The sequence below is a fragment of the Cynocephalus volans genome, chromosome X (genome assembly GCF_027409185.1).
Source record: "Cynocephalus volans isolate mCynVol1 chromosome X, mCynVol1.pri, whole genome shotgun sequence".
NCBI lineage: Eukaryota > Metazoa > Chordata > Mammalia > Dermoptera > Cynocephalidae > Cynocephalus > Cynocephalus volans.
In genome coordinates this window covers 85,377,760-85,399,989 of record NC_084478.1, presented here as the reverse complement: position 1 = coordinate 85,399,989, position 22,230 = coordinate 85,377,760, and the positions used below count along the sequence as shown (strand labels likewise).

General features: G+C 32.2%; 1 protein-coding gene across 5 annotated transcripts in view; it reads left to right on the top strand.

Moving 5' to 3' along the window:
- ATRX (ATRX chromatin remodeler) overlaps positions 1–22,230 on the top strand; it is a 222,154-nt gene that overhangs the window by 83,751 nt on the left and 116,173 nt on the right. For all 5 annotated transcript variants that reach the window (XM_063083057.1, XM_063083056.1, XM_063083059.1 and 2 more), the window contains 5 exons: positions 8,250–8,383; positions 8,845–9,021; positions 15,492–15,585; positions 18,318–18,420; positions 19,870–20,088. In XM_063083057.1, the coding sequence (XP_062939127.1) occupies positions 8,250–8,383; positions 8,845–9,021; positions 15,492–15,585; positions 18,318–18,420; positions 19,870–20,088 (727 nt within the window). The remainder of the gene's footprint in view (positions 1–8,249; positions 8,384–8,844; positions 9,022–15,491; positions 15,586–18,317; positions 18,421–19,869; positions 20,089–22,230) is intronic.

The window sequence follows — 22,230 nt, the reverse complement described above, 5'->3', positions numbered from 1 at the left end:
TTTCATCTTTTAATTTACCTGATTATATCTCTCTGTAACTGGCAACTATTTCATTGGAAAGTATTTTTAATTCCAGCTTGTATTTGTGATTAAAAATACAACCCTGTTGCATACTTTTGAGAAGAATTGACTTTTATTTTGAGCATGTCTTTCTTTATACTCAGTTTAATGTGCTTTTATAAAATATACAATTAATAACTTGTTTAATATTCAGTATACCAAAGAGGTTATCTATTACCCTTGGCTTATCTAGTCATGATGGGAATACAAATATCTTCCTGCACTATTTGAGATAGATGATGTATTTGAGCATATTTGAATATGCACTAAGCAACTTTTAAAATTTATTTGCAGATCATGATTAAGTCTTTGAATTATTTTTCCAATTTCACATTTTTTTAAGTGGGATGTATTTTGGTAGACAGAATATTAAAATTGTGTGTAAATTTGTACACAATTGTGTAATTGTGTATAAATTGTGTATAAATTTCATGTTTTGCCTTTTTAGCAGTATTGTAATACATTTCCAGTGTTGGTGTTTATGAAGAGGTAAATAGTGTATTACTGCAAATGCTCAGCTATTTGGATGTAATAAATTTGTGTAAAACTTTTTTCTTGTTCAAGCATTTAATTTTCATTACAATGTATCTTTTCATAAGAGTTGAAAAGAATTTTTTAGAATCAAGGTATATAGGCTAGTATGTAGCCAAAGAAGTTTTGATATTGCTGAAATTAAATACTTTGAATTCCCAGAACATATACACTTATATGTACATATACATTTATGTGAAAGTTTTATAACAGATTTCTCTATTGTTTACTTTTTCTATTTTAAATCTATGATAGCTTCTGAGGTCATTAAAAAAACTTACTCATATCCTGAATATTTTAGTAGATGTGAATAAATAAGTTTCTGTTATTTTAGCATACTATTATGTAGCATCAAAGTAAATGTATACTCTTGTGAGATAGAGTGGTCGAACCTGTAAATTAATTTCTATTTAATTGCATTTATTTAACGAGCAATGAAAAAGTATAGGTTGATAGGTGCTCTGATTTTTATCATTTTTCTGGTTGAGCTTTTTGGAAAAAATATAAATAGTAGGCTAATCTTATATTTTTAATTTTGTGTAACTGAGAATTTACTTCAAATTTTATAGCATAGGCTTTATGTACGTTTTGAAAGGCAGATTACAGCACCCAACAGCACATCAGGTTTTTAAAATTGTACACATAATTTTAAGTCAGTTATTTGGATGTGCCAATAGGGGTAATGTTTCATTTGCCTTTTGAATACCTGTTAGTTGGGCTTTAAATTGGTTCTTCGTTTGAAAAGACATAATTTGTATAATTTTTTATTATGGTTACAATTCAATATTTAGGCTGGCATTGAGAATATAATTCCTTTATGTTTTCAGTATAACTGGGTATATTTTGACCAAACATTTTCTAATAATGTTGTATATTCTAATTTAATATCTGCACTGTGAATGAGCTTTAGTGATAGGATAGTAGTGTGTTTGAGTTTTACAGTATTTTTTTTTTTTTTTTTGGTCTTTTTCGTGACCGGTACTCAGCCAGTGAGCGCACCGGTCAGTCCTATATAGGATCCGAACCCGCGGTGGGAGCATCGCTGTGCTCCCAGGGCCGCACTCTCCCGAGTGCGCCACGGGGTCGGCCCGAGTTTAACAGTATTAATGTTGAGCAGCATTAAACCAGGTCTGTCTTTAGAGATTGCATAGTGAACAATCACTGAAGAGACTATTTCCCCCCAAAATTATTTTTGGAATATTCTTTATTTGTACATTTTGCAGAATGTGAAAAATATATAAAATTGAGCTTTTGAGAGTAAAAAAACCCAAATTGCTAGATTTTTCTAAATAAGCATTCTTTTTTTCTCTTAACTTTGACTAAAACCTGAGATTTTTATGGATATCCTTCCCTGGCACCCCCACCCCTCCATATTTACTTTATTGTTGAAAAACGCTTAATTAGGTCAAGTAATACTCCACAGTTTTTCTTAGAATTTCTCTGTGGGGCTAAATAATTTTTTTTTCATAGAAGAAAAGTTTGATGTGGAGATAACACAAAGAAATTGCCCATTGTTAATAAAAGTTCTACTTAATTATAGTGGGACTAAACCATAGCCTTTTAAATTTTCAATTATTGTTATATTATTTGGTAATACTTTTGCCTTTCATACTAGAAAATATGCAAATGATTGTTTTGTTCTACTGGCTTTATGTGGTATTCTGTTGATAAAGGCTCTGTACTGTTAATTCAACATATTTTGGGAAAAGACTAATGATTCCTGGATCTTGTTCATGCTAATGAATATATTTAATGATTATTTACTTTATTTCAGCAAAATTAATGGCATGAGTACAAGTTCTTAATTATTTGACTTTCATTTAGCTTCCATTTTAAACATTTCTTCAAATGTCCATCTCCTATACATGTTTTTATCTATTCTCTATACATGTTTGCTAAATGTGGAATAATTTTTTTCTGTGATTTTTTTTTTTTCATGGTGGTTTGATTCTCCTTTATTGTACTTGTAAAACAAAGGTAGTATTTTTTATTTTATTTATTTTTATTTCACACTCTGCACATAGGTAGCATTTTAAATTAAGTATTTACTTGTTTTTCTGTTTAAGGTCTTAAATATCTAGCAATTTTAAGGTAATTTTTAAAAAATACTTTGTCTATATATCACAGGTAAGTATTGTAAGTCACTTTAGTATAACACAGGTGTCCAGCCAGTAGATAGGATCTATTTGTAGATTTCTAAACTGATTACAGTTGCTATCAGCTCTCTTCTTTGTGCTAGTATTCCCAGTAAGGAAAGAAATATGGTCAGTAGTGGTGACCTTTCTTCCTCTCTGCTTCAGATTTAAACAGTATATCCAGGCTTTCTTTCCTATTCTCTGTTCTTTGGTGATACTGGGGCTTCTAGAAAATGAGAAATAGGTGTTACTAAAAAAAAAAACAATTATTTTTTTTTTCTGTCTTGATATCCTTTGTCTTTAACTTGGTAATTTCAAAATAGAGACGAGTAAATTCTGTGTTTTTACTTTTCAAGAATTAAAAATATGGAACTAGTTCTTTAATATCAAATTTCCTATATTTATGTCAATGTTTATTTTTTCTTGTTAAAATTCCTCTAAAACTGGCTTACATTTTTGTATAAAATCAGGGAATACACATTTTGTAATTCAGGCCTATTCAAACATCACATTCTATGTATAAATGATTAATAACCATGGGTTCTTAATTTTATATAGCTTTTTCTACTCCTAAGATTCTTTTAAGTCATTTGGTATTAATAATTTTCCTGGTACCCTTACCAAAAATAAAACAGAGCTGCTTTTCATTAACTATAGACATTGTAGGACACCTGACTGAAAAATGTTTCAAATCATCATTTAGCTTTTTGTTTGATTATTTGGTGACTTCATCATTATCTCATGAGTTCTACAATTTTTGGATACAGATCATTATGCCTTAGTCATATTTTTGTATAGAAAGCTTCATATCAAGTTATTAATTTTAAACTTGAGTTAAAATATATACTAATATAAATTTTGAAGAATTCCATAAAATATTTAAAAAATTTTTAATACTAAAGTACATGACATTTATTAAAACAAAGCCTCACATCCTACCAGAAGGATATGTGTTCACCATCCTGTTTTCACAGAAAATATTTAACATTTCTTCTCTATACATATCAACCTTTAAAATATGATGTGATGTTTTATACTTAGTTATTTTGTATCTCTAAAAGGCATGCGTTTAAGCCTATAATCTGATTCAGTATGCCTTAATTAACTATGTATTCTATTGTGATATTGTGCACAAAGTGCATAAAAATTTTTTAAAACAAATTTTGTCACCCTTGTGTGCGGATGCACAGTATTTTGGCTTTCTAAAAATGTAATTTTTATTTAGCACAACTTCCTTCAGACCTCTTTTCAGAACTCCTTAAAAGATAAAACAAAACTTGTAGAATGTATCTTTGATGGCCTGTCAGTGTATTTTAGAGACGAAACATACAGGACTAAAGATGTTTAGAAGCTTTTTTTTAATCTTTAAAAATCAAAGCTCGAATTCTTTCATATCTAAATGGATAAGTTTGAAATTAAGGAAATACAGATACCTTTATGAATGTGAATAGTCATAGCACAGAAGTGGTTGAATAGAGAGTACAGCACTGGAATAGTAAAATTAATAGCAGATTGGGATTTAGGAATTTAGTTTCTACTCCTGGTTTTGCCACTAACTATCCTTGTTTCTTTAGCTAAGTCATTTCCCCTCTCTATGCCTGTTTCCTCATCTATAAAACAACAGAGTTGGATTCTCTGTTGAAAGTCTTTTCTTCTAGCTCTAACATTTTGTGTTGCCTTTGTTGCGGCTGTTTCTCTAAAGCTTCCTGGTACAAGAGATCTTTCTCTTGATGACTCCTTTTTAAGAAACTCAACATTTTGAATTATTGATTTACCTACCAGCAAGAAGCGGTTTGCTTTACTTTCCTGTTTGAGGGCTGAAACAAGAGACATTTACTCATTTCCTTTCAAGAGAGAATCAGAGTTACTTAAGGCTTTCTTTTTTTCTGATTGCTTGTTTATCTTTGCATTGTTGGGCTCATTTCTTATTACTTAATTTTTCTCTTTTCGTAGACGAAGGTGTAATAAGGTGTTATCTTGGTGTTCATTATGTGATTTAGAAGACTTAGTTGATGTGGGTTTGGGGGTCCTATTATTTTATTTTCTCATGTACCAGTTCCGATCATTGTTTGTTTGTGGGTTTTTACCCTCCCTCCCATATTGTTTTGCTTTCTCCCCTTCTCCCTTCCCTCCCTTTCAGGAAAATGGAGGAGTGGCTCCATTACTTCCAGCTCTGTCCAGGTTTTCTGCCACAACAGTGGCACAGCCTGTGCCTCTAATGCTTCTGATAGAGTCGTGACTGCTTTGGATGCTACACGTGCTCCAAGATGTAATATTGAGCATTGAGATTCCAGGGGCAATACCTTGTTGCCTGGATGATTTTCTCAGAAACGTCCTGGAATGCCTCAAGAAACGAAACTTCAAAGCAAACAGAATCAACTAGGGATCATGACTATACATCCATCACATGCATACCAGCACGGGTCCAGCCGAGGCCTCCAAAGTGATGCTTTGCCAGCCTCAGCTGGTTCTCAAGTGATGATGTCCTTGAAGTCTCTGTGGCCCGTGACTCCAGAGTTAAGGTAGTGGAGTTTCCCTTTAAAGCATCTCACAGCAAGCTTTGTAGATGGGACACGTCTCACCTCAACATGCTTGCTGACTACTCAGGTTGCAGGTCAGCCTCAGCCCTTAGGTCCCTTACATTAAGTTCTAAATGTGAGATGTAGGTTATGTTATAGTCTAGGTTTATGGTATAGCGGGTCTTTGACGTATTGGACTTGATCCATCAGTTGTAATTTATGCAGAATGATTCAATTTTATTCTCTTTAGGGTTTAATTTACGTAGCTATAAATTAGGTTTTTCTTTGGTCAAAAGGTGTTAGAGAGCAAATGTAAAACATCTTAGCCAGGTAAAGCTTAAAGAATCTCTCACTCTATGTAACTTATGATTTGGAGAACAATGATCATTCTCTAAAGTTGGTAATTTTTCTGCTTCTAAAGTGACTATGATTGTTCTACATATGGTCTTACTGAAGGTTGTTGATAAGTTGTAATTCTTCAGTATGTGTATCTGATTTCAACTTCTATGATTTATTATGTGACTTATTATTTGATATACAATTGTAGCTTATTATCTCGTGTACATCATATTTCTTAATTTCATAACAATCCAGAACTTGAGAATGAATTAGGTACGTTTACATATTTTGACCTCCCATTTAGCAGACATATTTTTAGGAGTCTAAGCTTTGAAAGAAGAAAAGTTATGTAGTTTCTTACAATTAACAAAGTTTTTACAGCTAATATGGAATTTTAAGACTTTTTTGAACTCGTAAACACAAGCTGAGATCAGGTTATTGAACTAATCTTTAGAGTAACTAGATTAAGAATTATATTTTTATTGGTTATTTATTGTTCCACTCAAGTGGTGATATAAGATCTCCTTGTAACTGCAAGTAAACTGTTTTTCCATTTCTAATCTAGTATCCATTGCTTCACATATTTTATACACACATGTATTTATTCATTCTCCAATTCATCACCCAAATTAGTTTGAGAAAGTTTTTCCTGGTTCATGAGAAATAACAATGTAGTATGTGTTAAAGATGGTTTTAGAGGGTTTTTCCAGAAAGGTACTTTTATTCAATTTAAAGGACTTCCCTTTATCCTGAAACTGTTTTCTGATTTGTGGAGGGTGAGTTGGGAATACTCTTTATTTTTTAAAATGATGAAAGTAAATGGTATTTGGGTTTAAATTTTTTTTCTTAGCAAAATGAAAAGTTGGCAACCCTATATTAATCCCCATTTTGAAAAAGTTTGCTGTATGCAATCCAGGTCAGCAAACCAATGGTCTAGAAGTGTAAGAGCAAAGCTTTATAGCTCAACTCCAGTATGATTTATATTGGGATTATCTAATCTCTGTTTTATTGAAATACATATCAGGGCAGAAACCCTCAGAAAAGCAAATTTATCTGTTGCTTCCCTTAGCAATTGGTAATTCTCTGTATTGTGTAAATATTTCTGATCCATCTGTTTGAGGGAGAAAGCACCAAAAGGTATATAATAAACATTTATGGAAGTGATTGCCTATTTTGCTTCAGTCTATTTAGGTGCCTTTGCTATGCATCTTTGAATATAAATAGCAATGGACAATCTACCTGTTAAATAAAATTGAAGAGGTGTTAACATGCATTAACATCTCCTACCATTGAATGAATTTTAGATTGAAATATGAGTGCATGCTAGGAAATATAAAGAGGGGTTTTAAATCCAGAAATAACAAAGGTTCCATAATCCCAGCTACAAGTTTTTGACTGAGCTGGAGACTCAATCTTGATTGCAGAGTGGGTGTTTATCCCACAGGAGTTAGCTCATGACAAACTGTCAGAATCATGCCACCTTCCTTTTGAGCCTTTCTATAAGGTATTCTTTTGTTACTGTGATTTAGGAATTTATATCAAAAGGACACCCAGACTTATCAAAACACCTTGTTTTGCACAAAAGTGGCATGATTGCTTTTATCTTATATTTTCAGATATCTTTCTTTAGTGCAAACATGGAAATTTCCTGGGAATATGTGAGGGGATCTTCAAAAAGTACATGGAAAAATTCGTATTATTTTTTAATTCTATTTTTCCGTGAACAAGGGCACTTTAAAAAATTCTAGGAAAAATAGAAGTAAAAGATAATACAAACCTTTCCATGAACTTTTTGAAGACCCCTTGTATTTTATTTTAACATATGATGGTATTAGTAAAAAGAAGTGTTTTCTCATGCTTTTATTAATTGACTTTTCCATTAGCAAATTGGTCTTTGAGGAGCATCTTGAGAAATTTTGGTGTGAATGAGGCTAGTGCACTGTCTTTTTTCTGAAAGTGAAAACTCAATTTTGGTAATTTGTGTTCTTTTACCATGTGTGTAATTAACAGCTCTCATGTCTCTTCTCTTCTCTGCCCTTGAATATTAGAGATTCCTGATTGCTTCAGTACTTAATATTTGGTGTGTGCTTTCATCTGGTTAATAGAATATATGATGTAAATTGAAATTAAGGTCCCAAAATACTATCCTCCAGTTTGAGGCACTGTTTCATAATATAGTGGTTTATTATACACTGATGTTCCAAGAATATGTTTTGGCGTTGAATAAAACCTCTCATGTGGAGTTTTGTCTGGGAATGCCATTTGTCTGAGTAGGCTGATTTACCATTGTTGGCCTGTCTGACATTGTAGTTGTTGGATGATCGCAGCAGAGCAAATATAGGATTGGAAGGTTATCCAGCGTCAAATTGCAACTGGTCAAACTAGTGAATAGAATATGTCCTTAAGATTTTTTGGTATATTGCAGAATTGTATAGAATTGAGAAATAATCAGTGCAAAGAAATATTTTAAAAGTTTTTGCTCATAGCTTAGGTTAAAACATGGACTTACTAGTCTTTTATTTGCAATGTAAAATGTATTGGCACATTTAAAATGTATTGGCACATTTGTTTTTATTTTTATACAGAAAATTCTGTTTTTGTTTTTAAGTTGGTATATTTCACCCCCAAATATATAGTTTTCTTTTATTGTTTTTTTACTCTTAAGAATTGCCAAGAAGATGCTTTTAGAAGAAATTAAAGCCAATCTTTCCTCTGATGAGGATGGGTCTTCAGATGATGAACCAGAAGGAGGGAAAAAAAGAACTGGAAAACAAAATGAAGAAAACCTAGGAGATGAGGGTGAGCTCCCCAAAGAGAAGTATAGGTTTTCATAATTTGATTCGTTGACTCGTTCAGTCTTTGAAGAATATTTGACCAAGAAATCTCTTAATACATGCATTTATTAAAATCTTTAAAACTTTATTGCCATTACTCCTTTTGAGATCTTGTAATAATTGTGGAAGTTACTCTTGTTTTGTCAGTAATTGCCAATAAAGACATAACTTTTTAAACAAAATATTTTATAGCTTTAAAAAATTCTATGAATGTGTACTGATGATATTTAGTCAATATAGTAATAGTAATATATCAAGTCTCTTGTGTGAGATTACCTTATATCACCAATGATACCAAGGTATGTGCACAGCTCTGATCTTTTCCATACATTATGGTAATTGTCAGCAGACAAAATAGTTTTATAAAGCATCTTAAAGGGAGAAAAAGGCTGAAGAAGGTTTCATTGATTTATTTTCTTTGTTTAGAAGCAAAAAATCAACTCAATTCTGAATCAGATTCAGATTCTGAAGAATCTAAGAAGCCAAGATACAGACATAGGCTTTTGAGACACAAACTGACTGTGAGTGATGGAGAATCTGGAGAAGAAAAAAAGACAAAGCCTAAAGAGCATAAAGAAGCCAAAGGCAGAAATAGAAGGAAGGGTAAGACATTTTAATTCTGAATGTAAGGAACATATTGGTTTTATAAATTAATTTATAATAATGAAATTTATGTATATCTGTTCAAACAATTGACCATCTATATTAAGTGAATATTGATACACTGGCAACAACTATTCTTTTACAACTATAATTCTTACATGAAATAAACAATATAGAGTGGGAAGATAACCTGGAAACTGGAGATGACACAAAGAATATTTTTAACCTTTAGTAGTCATACACATTTAGATTATAAAGAGAAATAAATATGAATTAATAAATATACTTAAAGGTTAGAAAATGTAAGATTGTATACAATTGCAAGAGAAATAGTGCTTTCCTATGGAAAGATAGAAGATGCAATTAATTTGGGTAGATTTATGCAAGATTGTATTCAAAACCTGACTTGCATGTAGTCAGATTAAATTTTCATTTCACTGAAAGTCTGAAACCTTTTACAATGAGGGCTTACGTGTTTCCAGCATCATGGTAAACATTGAGGATACAAACATGAATAAGGAGACCATTGTCTGGTAAGGTGGTTTATAACCTGGCTACACATGCACATCACTTGGGAAGTTTTAAAATATACCTATGACTAGGCTGCATTCCAAGCCAATTACATCATAATTGGTGGTGGTGGGACCTAGGTATCTGAATGTATTAAAAATATCTTAGTGATTCTGATATGTAAATAGGTTTGGCAGTCACTGGTTTAATAAGAATAATTGCCATTAATATTATAAAAAATTATAGCTTTATGAGGAGCGTTTTGTGTAACACAGGTGTTGTATAGTGTGGCACAAGAGAGGGTTTCTTTAGTTTCTTGGTGGGTGGGGATTAGGTCCAGAGAAGGCTTCACAAAGAGGAGTAGTTTTATTCAGCAGATAAAGCTGGAAATGGAAAGCAGGTAGATATGTTGTGAAGATTTATAATATAAGTAGGGGAAAAGATTTAAAAGCCTCTGTCAAATGTTTAGTACATGGTAGAGAGGATACAATTAATAATGGTATACCTGGACTATAGGAGGGAGTAGGGAAAGGAACAACAGGAGATGAGGCTAGGTCTATAAAACAGAGACCAGATACTGGAGACCTTTGTAAATAAGCCTGTGTTTCTCAAACTGGAGTACTTGGCAGTGTACCAAGGGGGTATATCCCTTTGGTGTGCTCATTTTGCTCGAGATTTTGGGGAAAGCATTTTTATATTAAATAATCACGTGTATTGGGCAATTAAATATGATGTTTGCCTGAGAATTCTGGCTAACAAAAAAAGCTCAAAGAACTTTTTTTTTTTTTTTTTCTTGCTTGTTAGGGGCAGATTCTGAAGACTATAGACAGTACCCAACCCCTGGAGGGCAGGTTAACTCCTTTTTGCCACTAGGAATAGAAAAGCATTTTTGGAAATGTTTGAGGAGTACCATGCTCCTCGACTTAGCATGTGGGGTTACATCATGGTAAACCCATCATAAGTTTAAGATACCATTAAGTCAAAAATGCCTTCAGTACACCTAGCCTACCGAGCATCATAGCTTAGCCTAGCCTAGCCTGCACTAAACATGCTTAGAACACTTACATTAGCCTACAGCTGGGCAAAATCATCTACTACAAAGCCTATTTTATAATAAGTTGTTGAATATCTTATGTAATTTATTGACTACTGTACTGAAAGTGAAAAATAGAATGGTTGTATGGGTACTCCACGTATGGTTTGCATATTTCTTTCGTACCATTGTGAAGTTGAAAAATTGTAAAATGAACCATAGGTAGTTGGGGACCATGTGTATAATAGGCTCTACAGGCTGGAGAACCAATGAAAGGTTTTTTAAAAATTATTTTTAAGTTTTTGTATAACAGCTGTATTGAGATATCTCACAAACTATACAATTTACCCATTTACAGTGTGCAATTTAATAGATTTTAGTGTATTCACAGAGGAGTACCACCACTTTTTAAAAAAAAATTTTTATTTGAAGTATAGTATACATACAAAGAAGTACACATATCATAAGTGCACAGCTTGATGAAAATGTAGGGCACGTAGATTAAGGAACAGGATGTTAATTACTAGCACCGAAGAGTCACAATCTTGGCGTGACCACTTTTTTTCTCTATTGAAAGGTTTTAATCAAGGATGTAATATGATCAGATTAGTTGCTTACTATTCATTGAGAATGAAGGCATTGGATCTATTTGGAGGATATTGTTATAGTTGATGCCAAGTGGGGTGGTTGGAGAAGGGGAGGGCTGACTTGAGTGAAATAGGAGATCGAATTGTTAGGTCTTCTTAACTGATATGAAAGGGAAAAAGTCTAGGATGATTGTCAGAGTTTTGTAGTAGTCTTGGTGTATGTATAATACCACAAAAATAGTTGAGGTTGTTCAGTGGAGCTGTGATGTTTTGCAATATGGAGGTCTAAGGAAAGAGTCTTGAATGCTAAACATTTATAGGGCTTTTGAGCAAGAGTTATCCATTAAAGACAAGGAGGAGGAAGTCTCTGCCACACGCACATACACTTAGTATGTCATGGACATTTTCGTGTTAATAAATAAACAGTACATCATGTTGTGAATGCTTATCTTGTAAATTTCTTTGCAGCATGACTGCAAGATCTTCTTACAATTCTCTAAAGGAACTGAGTGGTTTAACAGATGATAAAACAACATGGACTCCTGTGCATCATCGACAAAAGGAGCAATGTTAATTTTGCCTCTGAGGCTCAGCTTAGAATATAGAGTCCTTTAGTGTGCATGATTACATTTGAGATTTGCTTTACTGAAACCTAAGTTTTCTGTGACTTATGTTCCTACTGCCCACTTCTGTGGGCTATTCATTACCCAAGTGTGTGTGTGGGTGTTCGTGTAGGAGAAAGTAAATTCCTAATGTTCAATCATATTTATGTTTCTAATGTGGGTTATGATCATAGTGATTGATACTACATTTGAGGTTACATGATTTTCTAAGTTTCATAAATTCTGGTGTCCCTGTATTGTTTAGAAACTTGAATTGTGAGATGGGAAAAAATCTGAAGAAAATAGCTTACTTATTAAATCTGGTCATTTAATTAAACTAAAATTAAATTGAAATGTATTAAGGAGGCATAAAAATAGTGTAGCACAATGACTATAATACCAAGGTCAAGGGTTCAGATCCCTGTACCAGCCAGCTGCCCACCCCCCCAAAAGTACAGCATGTGAAGTTTAATTTTCTCCTAAATTGGAAAAATGTTATGAAATTGTTTTAATGATGATTTTGAAACTGTAGATTTGCCTTTACGTTAGATGATATTAATGTTATTTTTTTCAGGTGTGATAATGATATTTAGTTATGTAGATTTCCTTATGCTTTGGGGTAAGCTGTCATGATGTTTGCACTTAATTTCATATGGTTGTGTATGAGTATGTGTGTATAGAGAGAGATAAAGCAAATGTAAAATAAGTGAATTTAGAAGAAGTGATACAGGTGTTTTTTCAATAATTCTTTCAAATTTGTGGTAGTTTTGAAAATTTTCAAAATTAAATGTTGGATGAAAAATTAATACTAGGCTGAAAATTATACTTAATCACAATTTATGTGTGCGTGTGTCTATGCATGTCAACTTAATATGCTTTTTGATGTTCTTTCAACTTGGTAGTTGTTTAGCAATTCTTTTTTTATACTTATATTCTTTTTTATATTTTATAAAATATACATAACATAAAATTTATAATTTTCATTATTTTTAAGTGTACAGTTCAATGGCATTAAGTACATTTACACTGTTATACAACCATCACCACTGTCCATCTCCAGAACTTTTTCATCATCCCAGATGGAGTCTCTGTACCCATTAAACAATAGCTTGTTGTTCCCCTCTCCTCCCCCTTAGCAATTCTTTATAGCATTTATGTTCTTCCTTTTTTTTTTTTTAAGCTAGAATAGAACTTTGATTCTGATCTCATGTCATGATAGATCGTTAAACAAAATTTTATTTGGAAATAATTTTAGATTTACAGAAATGGTGCAGAAATAGTACAGAGTTTCTGTATACATTTTACCTAGCTTCCCTGATTAAATACCTTACATTTATCATAGTACAGTTATCAAAATCAGGAAATCAACATTGATGCAGTACTATTAACTAGACCACAGGTTGTTAAACTACACCGGTAGGCCAAATCTCACCCTCTTCCTGTTTTTATAAGTAAAGTTTTATTGAAACACATCCATATTCATTCATTTACTGTTTTTCATATATGTGCAATGGCAAAATTGAGTAGAGAGTAGTTGCAACAGATACTGTATGGTTCACAAAGTCAAAAATATTTACTGTCAGGCTCTTTACATAAAATGTTTTCTGACCTCTGAAGTAAACTATAGATCTTATTCAAATATCATTGATTTCCCAGCTAATGTCCTTTTTCTGCTCCAGGATCCAACATTGCATTCAGTTGTAATGTCTCCTTAATCTACTCCAATTTGTTACAGTTCCTCAGTCTTTTCTTTCATGACCTTGACACTTGGTGGGTTTTTTTAGCAGCTGGCCTGTAAGTGGATCTGAACCCATGTCCTTGTGGTGTTAGACCTTGACACTTTTGAAGTGTTGATCTGTTATTTTCTCAACTGTTCCTCGATATGTATTTGTTTTTTTAAATCATAATTTTTATTAGTATTTACAAAGGTTAGTTCAAGGGAGACAGAGCTCCAGTGGTCACTCTTAGGCTCCTCTCACCAAGTTGACGATGATTGGAGAATTGACATTCTGTGGATATTTTTTTAAAAAGTTGTGAGTTTATGTAATGGCCTTTAATCCAACTTATCTGTTAGAATTGCAGAATGTTATAATGTGTTTCCCAAGGTCCAAGGAAATTAAGTTACTTACTCAAGTGAATGAAATTATTATCACCTCTAAGAATAGGACTTAGTTACCCTAGCTTCTTATTTTATTTATTTTGATATATTTGTCTAATGTTTTCTCATGATTAAATTGAGGTTATAATGCATTTTGACAGGAATACCATAGAAGTGATATTGTATCCTTCTCAGTACATTATATCAAGGGTATATGATGTCAATATGTCTTATTACTGGTAATGTTAACCTTGATTACTTGGTTAGGTTGGTATCTGCTGGTGTTTTCCACTGTAAATAAAAATATATTATTTTTCTATTCATATTTAATGAGTATTTTGTGGGGAGATACTTTGAGCCTATGCAAACATCCTGTTTCTCATCATACTTTCGGCCATTAATTTTAGCATCCATCTTGCCTGAAGCAGTTGTTAATTACAGTGGTATTTACCTAATGCAAATTTCCATTCTTTTCATTACTTCCACATTTGGTAATTGTAAGGAAGAGCTTCTATTTTCCCCTATTTATTTATTTATTGTATTATTTATATCAATATAGAGTTATAGATATTTATTGTATTTTAAGATTTATAATCCAATACTATCATATTTATTTTATTGCTCAAATTGTTCCAGCTTTGGCTATTGGGGAACTCCATCACGTTGGATCCTATGTCCTTTCAGTGTACACCTGTTATTATTTGAGCACAGCTTTACTTTCTGGCACTATATGATGTTCCAAGTTCATCTTGTATTTTCTCTGGTCAGAAGGATGGGTCTTCTCCTAGAGATTTATATGCCTCTATCGTTGTGGCAACTGTAATACATAAATGAGAGAGAAAAACAAAATTGAGGATTCCCCTCATACTCTCGTGACATGCAGGGCCCCTTTTTCCTCATGCTGAAGCTAGGGGGTTTCTCCCACAGTTTTGCTGTCAGCACCATCTTCATACTTTTGGAATTCAGCCTGCCTTCCAGTCAAAACCAGGAAACAAAGGAGGAAAATAACCCATGACACTCACAGCAGCCCTTACCCACCCACCCCATACTGTAGAGGGGTCGTTATTCAGATTCGATTTCAGTCCCCAATCTACCTGCTGTTGTTTCCCTTTTAGAGTCCTTAGGTTGTTTCTGTATGCATTCTGTCTGTGGTTTTTAGTTGTCATCATTGGGGGAGAGAGTTTATAAATCACCTTACTCCATCTTGGCCAGCCTACTTTGATTGTTTTGAATAGCCAGATTTCTTTTTCATTAATTTACCTTTGTTTTATTGACTGGTAATTTATTCTCATTTTGTCAATCCACATACAATTGAATATTTATATTCTGATGTTTTAATTTATATGTTTTATTGATAGGTAATTTATTCTCATTTTGTCAGTCCACACACAATTGAATATTTATATTTTAATGCAGAACCGTAGTTTTATAATTATATTTGAAATGCATTTGAATTATGTTTATAGATACCATTGAAATCATTAACTGGTATATTCTATAAAATGTAATATCCATTCATGTATATACTACTTATATTCTTATAATGCTGCTAAGTTTTACTGTGAACTTATTGGCAAATTAAGTAAAGTGTTTTAGTTGGAAAATATTTAATAATCTAATACATATTTTTTTAATTCAAGTGAGCAGTGAAGATTCAGAAGATTCTGATTTTCAGGAATCAGGAGTTAGTGAAGAGGTTAGTGAATCTGAAGATGAACAGCGGCCCAGAACAAGGTAAGTATTATATTGTTTTTTAAAAAAACTTTAGGAATTAATCTGAATGACTGTGCCTTCAAATTACTTATAAAATGATTACTCTTACCAATAAAGTTAAGTACAATATATAATATTTTGATTTAAAAGTAACTTAAAATTATTAATTTAAAAAGAATGTAAGCATATTTTAGGGAGGGTGGCTGTGAAAAAAAATAAAATAAATAAAAAGAATGTAAGCAAATTTTATGTATAGTTGAATTGTGTGTTCTAACCTGAGTGGATTTTTAGAGTGCAAAAACACTCTTGACTGTAGTACTTGGTTGTTGTGGGGGGAAGATGTAGTGTAAGTAGATACGAGGCTCTGTAGACAAACTGTTTCAATCTAACTTCTGGCTTTACTGCTTTCTTTTTGTATGAATACTTTATGCCTCAGTTTCCTCATCTGTAAAATGGGGAATTACAGTATACTTACCAATTATTGTGGGCAAATGAGATGATGCAATTAAAGAGCTTGTAACAGTACCTACCTGGCAAATTGTAAGTGCTCAATGAAGGCTAATTATTGGTGTTAGTGGTATTGCAGTAATAAAAATGTGTTTGTTCTCTAGTTACTTAAAATTTGGCTGCTTTAACATAGTATTTTATGTGATACTAACCATTCTAAGATTTTTTTTATTTCCCCCAGAATAACATGGTCCTTCTACAATTTATCAAATAACAATCTATTTGTGTTTGTGTGAGTGTCTGTGTATTTATGTCTATGTAGATGTCTGTCTGCATTTGTAAGTTTTGAGATTTTTTTTTTAGGTTAATACTTACCAGGTTGTATTTGGATTATAGCAGTGTATTATACCTTAGGGAAATATAGAATAGTAAGATGATGAAACCTTTTTTAAACCAATATATAATTTAAACCAACATAGCATGGAATTCAGCATTTTAAAGTGTAGAATTCAGTGCTCTTCAGAATACTTGGAAAGTTGTGCAACCATCAACACTATCTAATTTCAAGACATTTCCATCACCCCAAAAAGAAACCCCATACTCATTAGCAATAATTTCCCATCCTCCATGCCTCTATTCCCTAACAAACACTAATCTGTTTTCTATTCCTATAGATTTGCCTGTTCTGGACATTTCATATAAGTGGATTCATACAATATGTGTCCTTTTATGAATGGATTCTTTCACTTAGTATAATGTTTTTAAGGTTCACCCGTGTTGTAGCCTACATCAGTCCTTCATTCCTTTTTTCTTACATTTTTTTTCTTTTCTTTCCCAAAGTTTATGAGTTGGATGGTACATTCCTTTTTTAATAATGGTGAAATACACATAGCATAAAGTTTACCATCTTAACCGTTTTTAAGTGTATAGTTTAGTAGTGTTAAACACATTCACATCTTTTTTTTTGCAACCAATCTCCAGAAACTTTTTTTTAATTCTCATAATAATTTTTATTTTATTTATGAATAATACAGAGCAAAAAGTGATGCATCATAATTCTCTAAAACCTTGGTTTAATATTTTGGGATTTAACTACTCAGAGGGCTCTTTAGAAATTCAGTTTATTTTTTATTTTTCAGTGTATCTAGAATACTTTTAATTATGCATCATATATACAATTTAAAACTATGACTATATAGAACGTATGAAGCCCTTTTTTTGTCTTGACTGTCTAGCATCCCTTTTCTCATAAACACATAATCTTAATATTTTCCAGAAACTTTTTATCATGCAAAACTGAAACTATAGTCATTAAACAACTGCTCCCCCATTTTTTTCTCTCCCAGCCCCTGGCAACCACCATTCTACTTTTTGTCTCTATGAATTTGACTACGCTAGGTACTTCATATAAGTGGAATTATATGGTATTTGTCCTTCTTGTGACTGGCCTACTTCAGTTAGCATTGTGTCCTCAAGATTCATCCATGTTGTATCTGTGTCAGAATTTCCTTCCTAATTTTTAAGGCTTAATAATGTTCTACTGTATGTATGTACCATGTTTGATTATTCATTCATTGGTCAATGGACCTTTTGGCTATTGTGAACAATGCTGCTGTGAACATGGTGTACAAATATCTCTTTAAGTCCCTGCTTTCAGTTCTTTTGGGTACCAGAAGTGGATTTGAATCATATGGTAATTCTATTTTTAGTATTTTGAGGAATTGCCATACTGTTTTCCATAGTAGCTAGACCATTTTACATTTATAGTAGTTCATAAGGGTTCCACTTTCTCTGCATCCTTACCAATACTTGTTATTTTCTGAGTTTTTCAGTCTGGATTAATGTAGCTTTGAGTACCAGTTTCTAAGTCCAGAAATATTTTTCTCACCAAAAGTTGTTGCTATTGTTTTTTAAAAATCTCTGTGACCTTTATTAAGAAAATAATATTCAGCTTTTGTTATGTGCTTATTTTTAGTGCTAATGAATTTTTTTTTGTGTATATTTGCCATTTGTATCTCTCACTAGAAGAACAGCCCTAAAGTCCCTTCATTCATCTTTCTATTCATATACCAAAAACCTCCCCTCTGAATATCTTGAAATGTTGATTTATGGATTAAAATTAAGGGTTAAGCTTCTGTTGGAGTATGTTATGAACCAACTGATTTTTTCTTTCTTTTTTTTCCTTTTCATTCTCCTCTTTGTTTTTAGCAATGCACTCAGAGGTAGAAAAGTTCTAAAATAGTACATAATTTATTGAAGGGTATTCATCATGAAGTATTTTATTTTGCATTTTAAATTTTCTTCAGGTCTGCAAAGAAAGCAGAGTTGGAAGAAAATCAGCGAAGTTATAAACAGAAAAAGAAAAGGCGACGCATTAAGGTTCAAGAAGATTCATCCAGTGAAAACAAGGTAATAATGACAATTATCATGTGCTTGAATTATAACTGGTACAGTAGACTATATTAAATATGCTGTTACCTCTCTGTGTTCCATTCATTAATTACGTTTTACTAATTTATTTTCATTTTATACTGTGGAAGTATTGGTTTATTGAATGTATAAATGTGTAGAAGTATTAATTTGACGTTATCAATTTTTTCTCTACCTTAATTTCTAATGAAAATTTTAAGCCATACTAATTCATTATTTTACACTCATAGGACTATGGAAGTAATGTGAAGAGTTCTGTTTTCTGAAGACATAAAACACTTTATCCTGAACGATAACTTATATGTGAATAAATTTTTTTTCTGGCAATGAAATTAGCCAATTTGAGTTTCTTGTATATAGGCAGTTTTACATAAAGTAAAAGTTGTGTATTGTAGTATGTTTGATTCTCAACACTATTCTCTTTTGGGGGGGGTGTCCATTTTTTTAAAATTAACTTTTTAAACATTTTAAAGTATATGATTCAATGGCCTTAATTACATTCATAAGCAGAAATTCAGTACCCATTAAACGTTAACTCCCATTCTCTTCTACCAGTACAGCCCTTGGTAACCTCTATTTTAATTTCTGTCCCTATGAATTTACCTATTTTAAGTACCTCATATACGTGGAATCATGCAATATTTGTTCTCTTGAGTCCAGCTTATGTCATTGTCATAATGTTTTTAGGGTTCATCCATGTTGTTGCATGTATTAGAATTTCATTTCTTTTTAAGGCTGGGATAATATTCCATAGTATGTGTATACCACATTTTGTTTATCCATTCATCTGTTGATGGACATTTGGTTTTTTTCCACCTTTTGGCTATTTTGAAGAATGCTGCTGTGAATATGGGTATAAAAATATCTGTTTGATTACCTGTTTATAATTCTTCTGAGTATATATGGAAAAGTGGAGTTGTTGGATAATATGGTAATTTTGTGTTTAACTTTTTGAGGAACCTCCACACTGTTTCTGTAGTGGCTGCACCATTTCACATTCCTACCAGCAATGTGCCGGGGTTTTAATTTTTCAACATCCTCACCAACACTTGTTTTTTTCTTTTTTTGTTCTTTTTTAATAATAGCCATCTTTCCTGGGCTACACAGGTCAGAAAAAAAAAAAAAAAACCCGTTCTAATGGGTTTGAAGTGATTTCTCATTATGGTTTTGATTTGAATTTTTCTAATGACTAGTGATGTTGTGCATCTTTTCATATGTTTATTAGCTATTTGTATGTCTTCTCTTGAGAAATATCTATTCCAGTCCCTAGTCCATTTTAAATTTTTTTTAACACTTCTTTATTGCTAAATATAATTCTAAAGGTTCTAAGCATGTTTTCTTTCACCTTTTCTTTGTATATTAAGTAGTGAAGTATGATATAGATAAAGACCTTTGTATTGTTTATCTCTAATGATTTAAATTCCACAGAGTAATTCTGAAAAAGAAAAAGAGGAGGAGGAGGAGGAGGAGGAGGAGGAAGAAGATGAAAACGATGATTCCAGGTCTCCTGGAAAAGGCAGAAAGAAAATTCGAAAGATTCTTAAAGATGATAAACTAAGAACAGAGACACAAAATGCTCTTAAGGAAGAGGAAGAGAGACGAAAACGTATTGCTGAGAGGGAGCGCGAGAGAGAGAAATTGAGAGAGGTAACCGATTTATTTCTATTTATGGTTTCTTTTATTTGATATATGACTTTCATAGATGTATTTCAAGAGTAGAGTGTTGTAATCAACCACAAATTTCTAGTTACAATTGCTTTTTCCTACTGGCAGTATTTTATGCAACTTAAGAATCCTCATTAGGGTATTAATATAATTAGGTACATGGAAAGAATTGAGATTCTTAGATGGTCACCAAAATGATTGTGGTGTATTTGGGGTAGAAAAATGTTTAAAAATTATTTCTTAAATCCATAAAGGATTTCAGTTTTTTAATGGACTTTATATTGTGAAAATTTTCAAATACTCAGGTGGAGGGAATAGTATAATAAACCTGCATGTGTCTATTAATCCAGCTTTGACAATTACTAACACAGGGCCAATCTTGTTTCATCTTTTCTCTTCAGATTATTTTGGAGGAAATCCCAGAAATCATATCATTCTGTCTATAAATAGTTGAGAATATGTTGTTAGAGTATAAGGACCTTTTAAACATTAACAGTACCATTATATTTAATTACCTCATTTGCTCACAAATGTAGTAATGGTTTTTTTAAAATAGTTGGTGTGATTCAGGATTCTAACAAGGTCCAGCTACATATTCTGTTCCATTTGGAAACTATATTTCTTATCTATTTTAATGTATAGTTTTCCATTTGCTCTTTCTTTTTTTCCCTCATTCTTACAATTCATTTGTTTAGGAAACCAGATTATTTGTATAGAATTTCCTGTATTCTGAATTTTGTTGATTGCATCCTTCTGATGTAGTATCATTGGCTCCTGTATTTCTTATAATCTGGTAGTTGGATGGAGAGGCTTGATCAGATTTATATTCAGTTCTTTTTTTTGACAAAAATATTCATGGGTGTTAATACTTTCTCTTGCATTTCACTAAGACAAACTTTAAGTCTGGTTGTCTCTTTTTATGGTGCAACTCCTCCAACTTTGTTCCACTTCTTCAGAATCATTTTGACTATTCTCAGTTCTTTGTATTTTTTATATAAATTTTATATTTTTGCAGTTAGTTTAAAAGGGGAAAAGTTAGCCAGTAGTTATTATCTTTTTATTTATTTGTATATAAATAAATAAATTTAAATAATAAATATATATAAATTTTAGTATTATGTTGTCAATTTTTACAAAAATCCTCCTGGAACACTTATTGGAATTGTGTTTTATCTTTAGCTCAGTTTGGTCAGAGATGACATATTAACAGTGTTTTGTCTCTTGTTACGTGAATATAGTGTCCTCTCTATTTCTTTAAATCTCCTTTAATTATTCTTAGCAATGTTTTGTAGTTTTGTTGTACAGGTCTAGTACATATTTTGTTAAATTTATCTCTAAGTAGGTCATGGTTTTTGATGTTATGGCAAATGCAATTAAAAGTAATTTTGAGTGGCGCACTCGGAGAGTGCAGCGCTGGGAGTGCAGCGACGCTCCCGCCGCGGGTTCGGATCCTATATAGGACTGGCCGGTTCACTCACTGGCTGAGTGCCGGTCACGAAAAAGACAAAAAAAAAAAAAAAAAGTAATTTTGGTATAATAACCTTGTGTCTTAAGACCTTGCCAAATTTACTTAATAGTTTTAGTAGTTTTTTTGGTAAATTCTTTAGGATTTTCTATGCATACAATTGTGTTGTCTGTAAAGGAAAAACATTTTGCTAATTCCTTTCCAGTCTGTCATTTATTTTTCTTTTTTAATTATATTTTTTCTTTTCTTTTTTGTTTTTTTGCTTTTAACCCCTGAGTGCTCTAATTAAATTATAAATAGATATAGTTTCTTCAAATGATTTTTAATGCATCTGATCTGTTGGAGTGGTCTAGAAAATCAGTCTTGCATTCTTAGAATAAACCTGGCTTGGTTGTGGTATATTACTCTTTTTATTTATTGTTGTAGTGCATTTGCTTATATTTCAATAAGAATTTTACCTCAGTGTTAAGTAAAAACAAAACACAAACTGTTTCTTTTGCAACAATCAGCGATACAGAAGACTGACTTCTGTGCCCAAATGTGTGGGCATTTCTTCCCGTTGGCATGCAAGCCAGCAATTTCTCAGTGGACACCAGGTGGGTGTCCTCCAGTGCTGTCTATCTAGAGATGGTGTTAGATCCTATAGGTTGAGGGCTCAG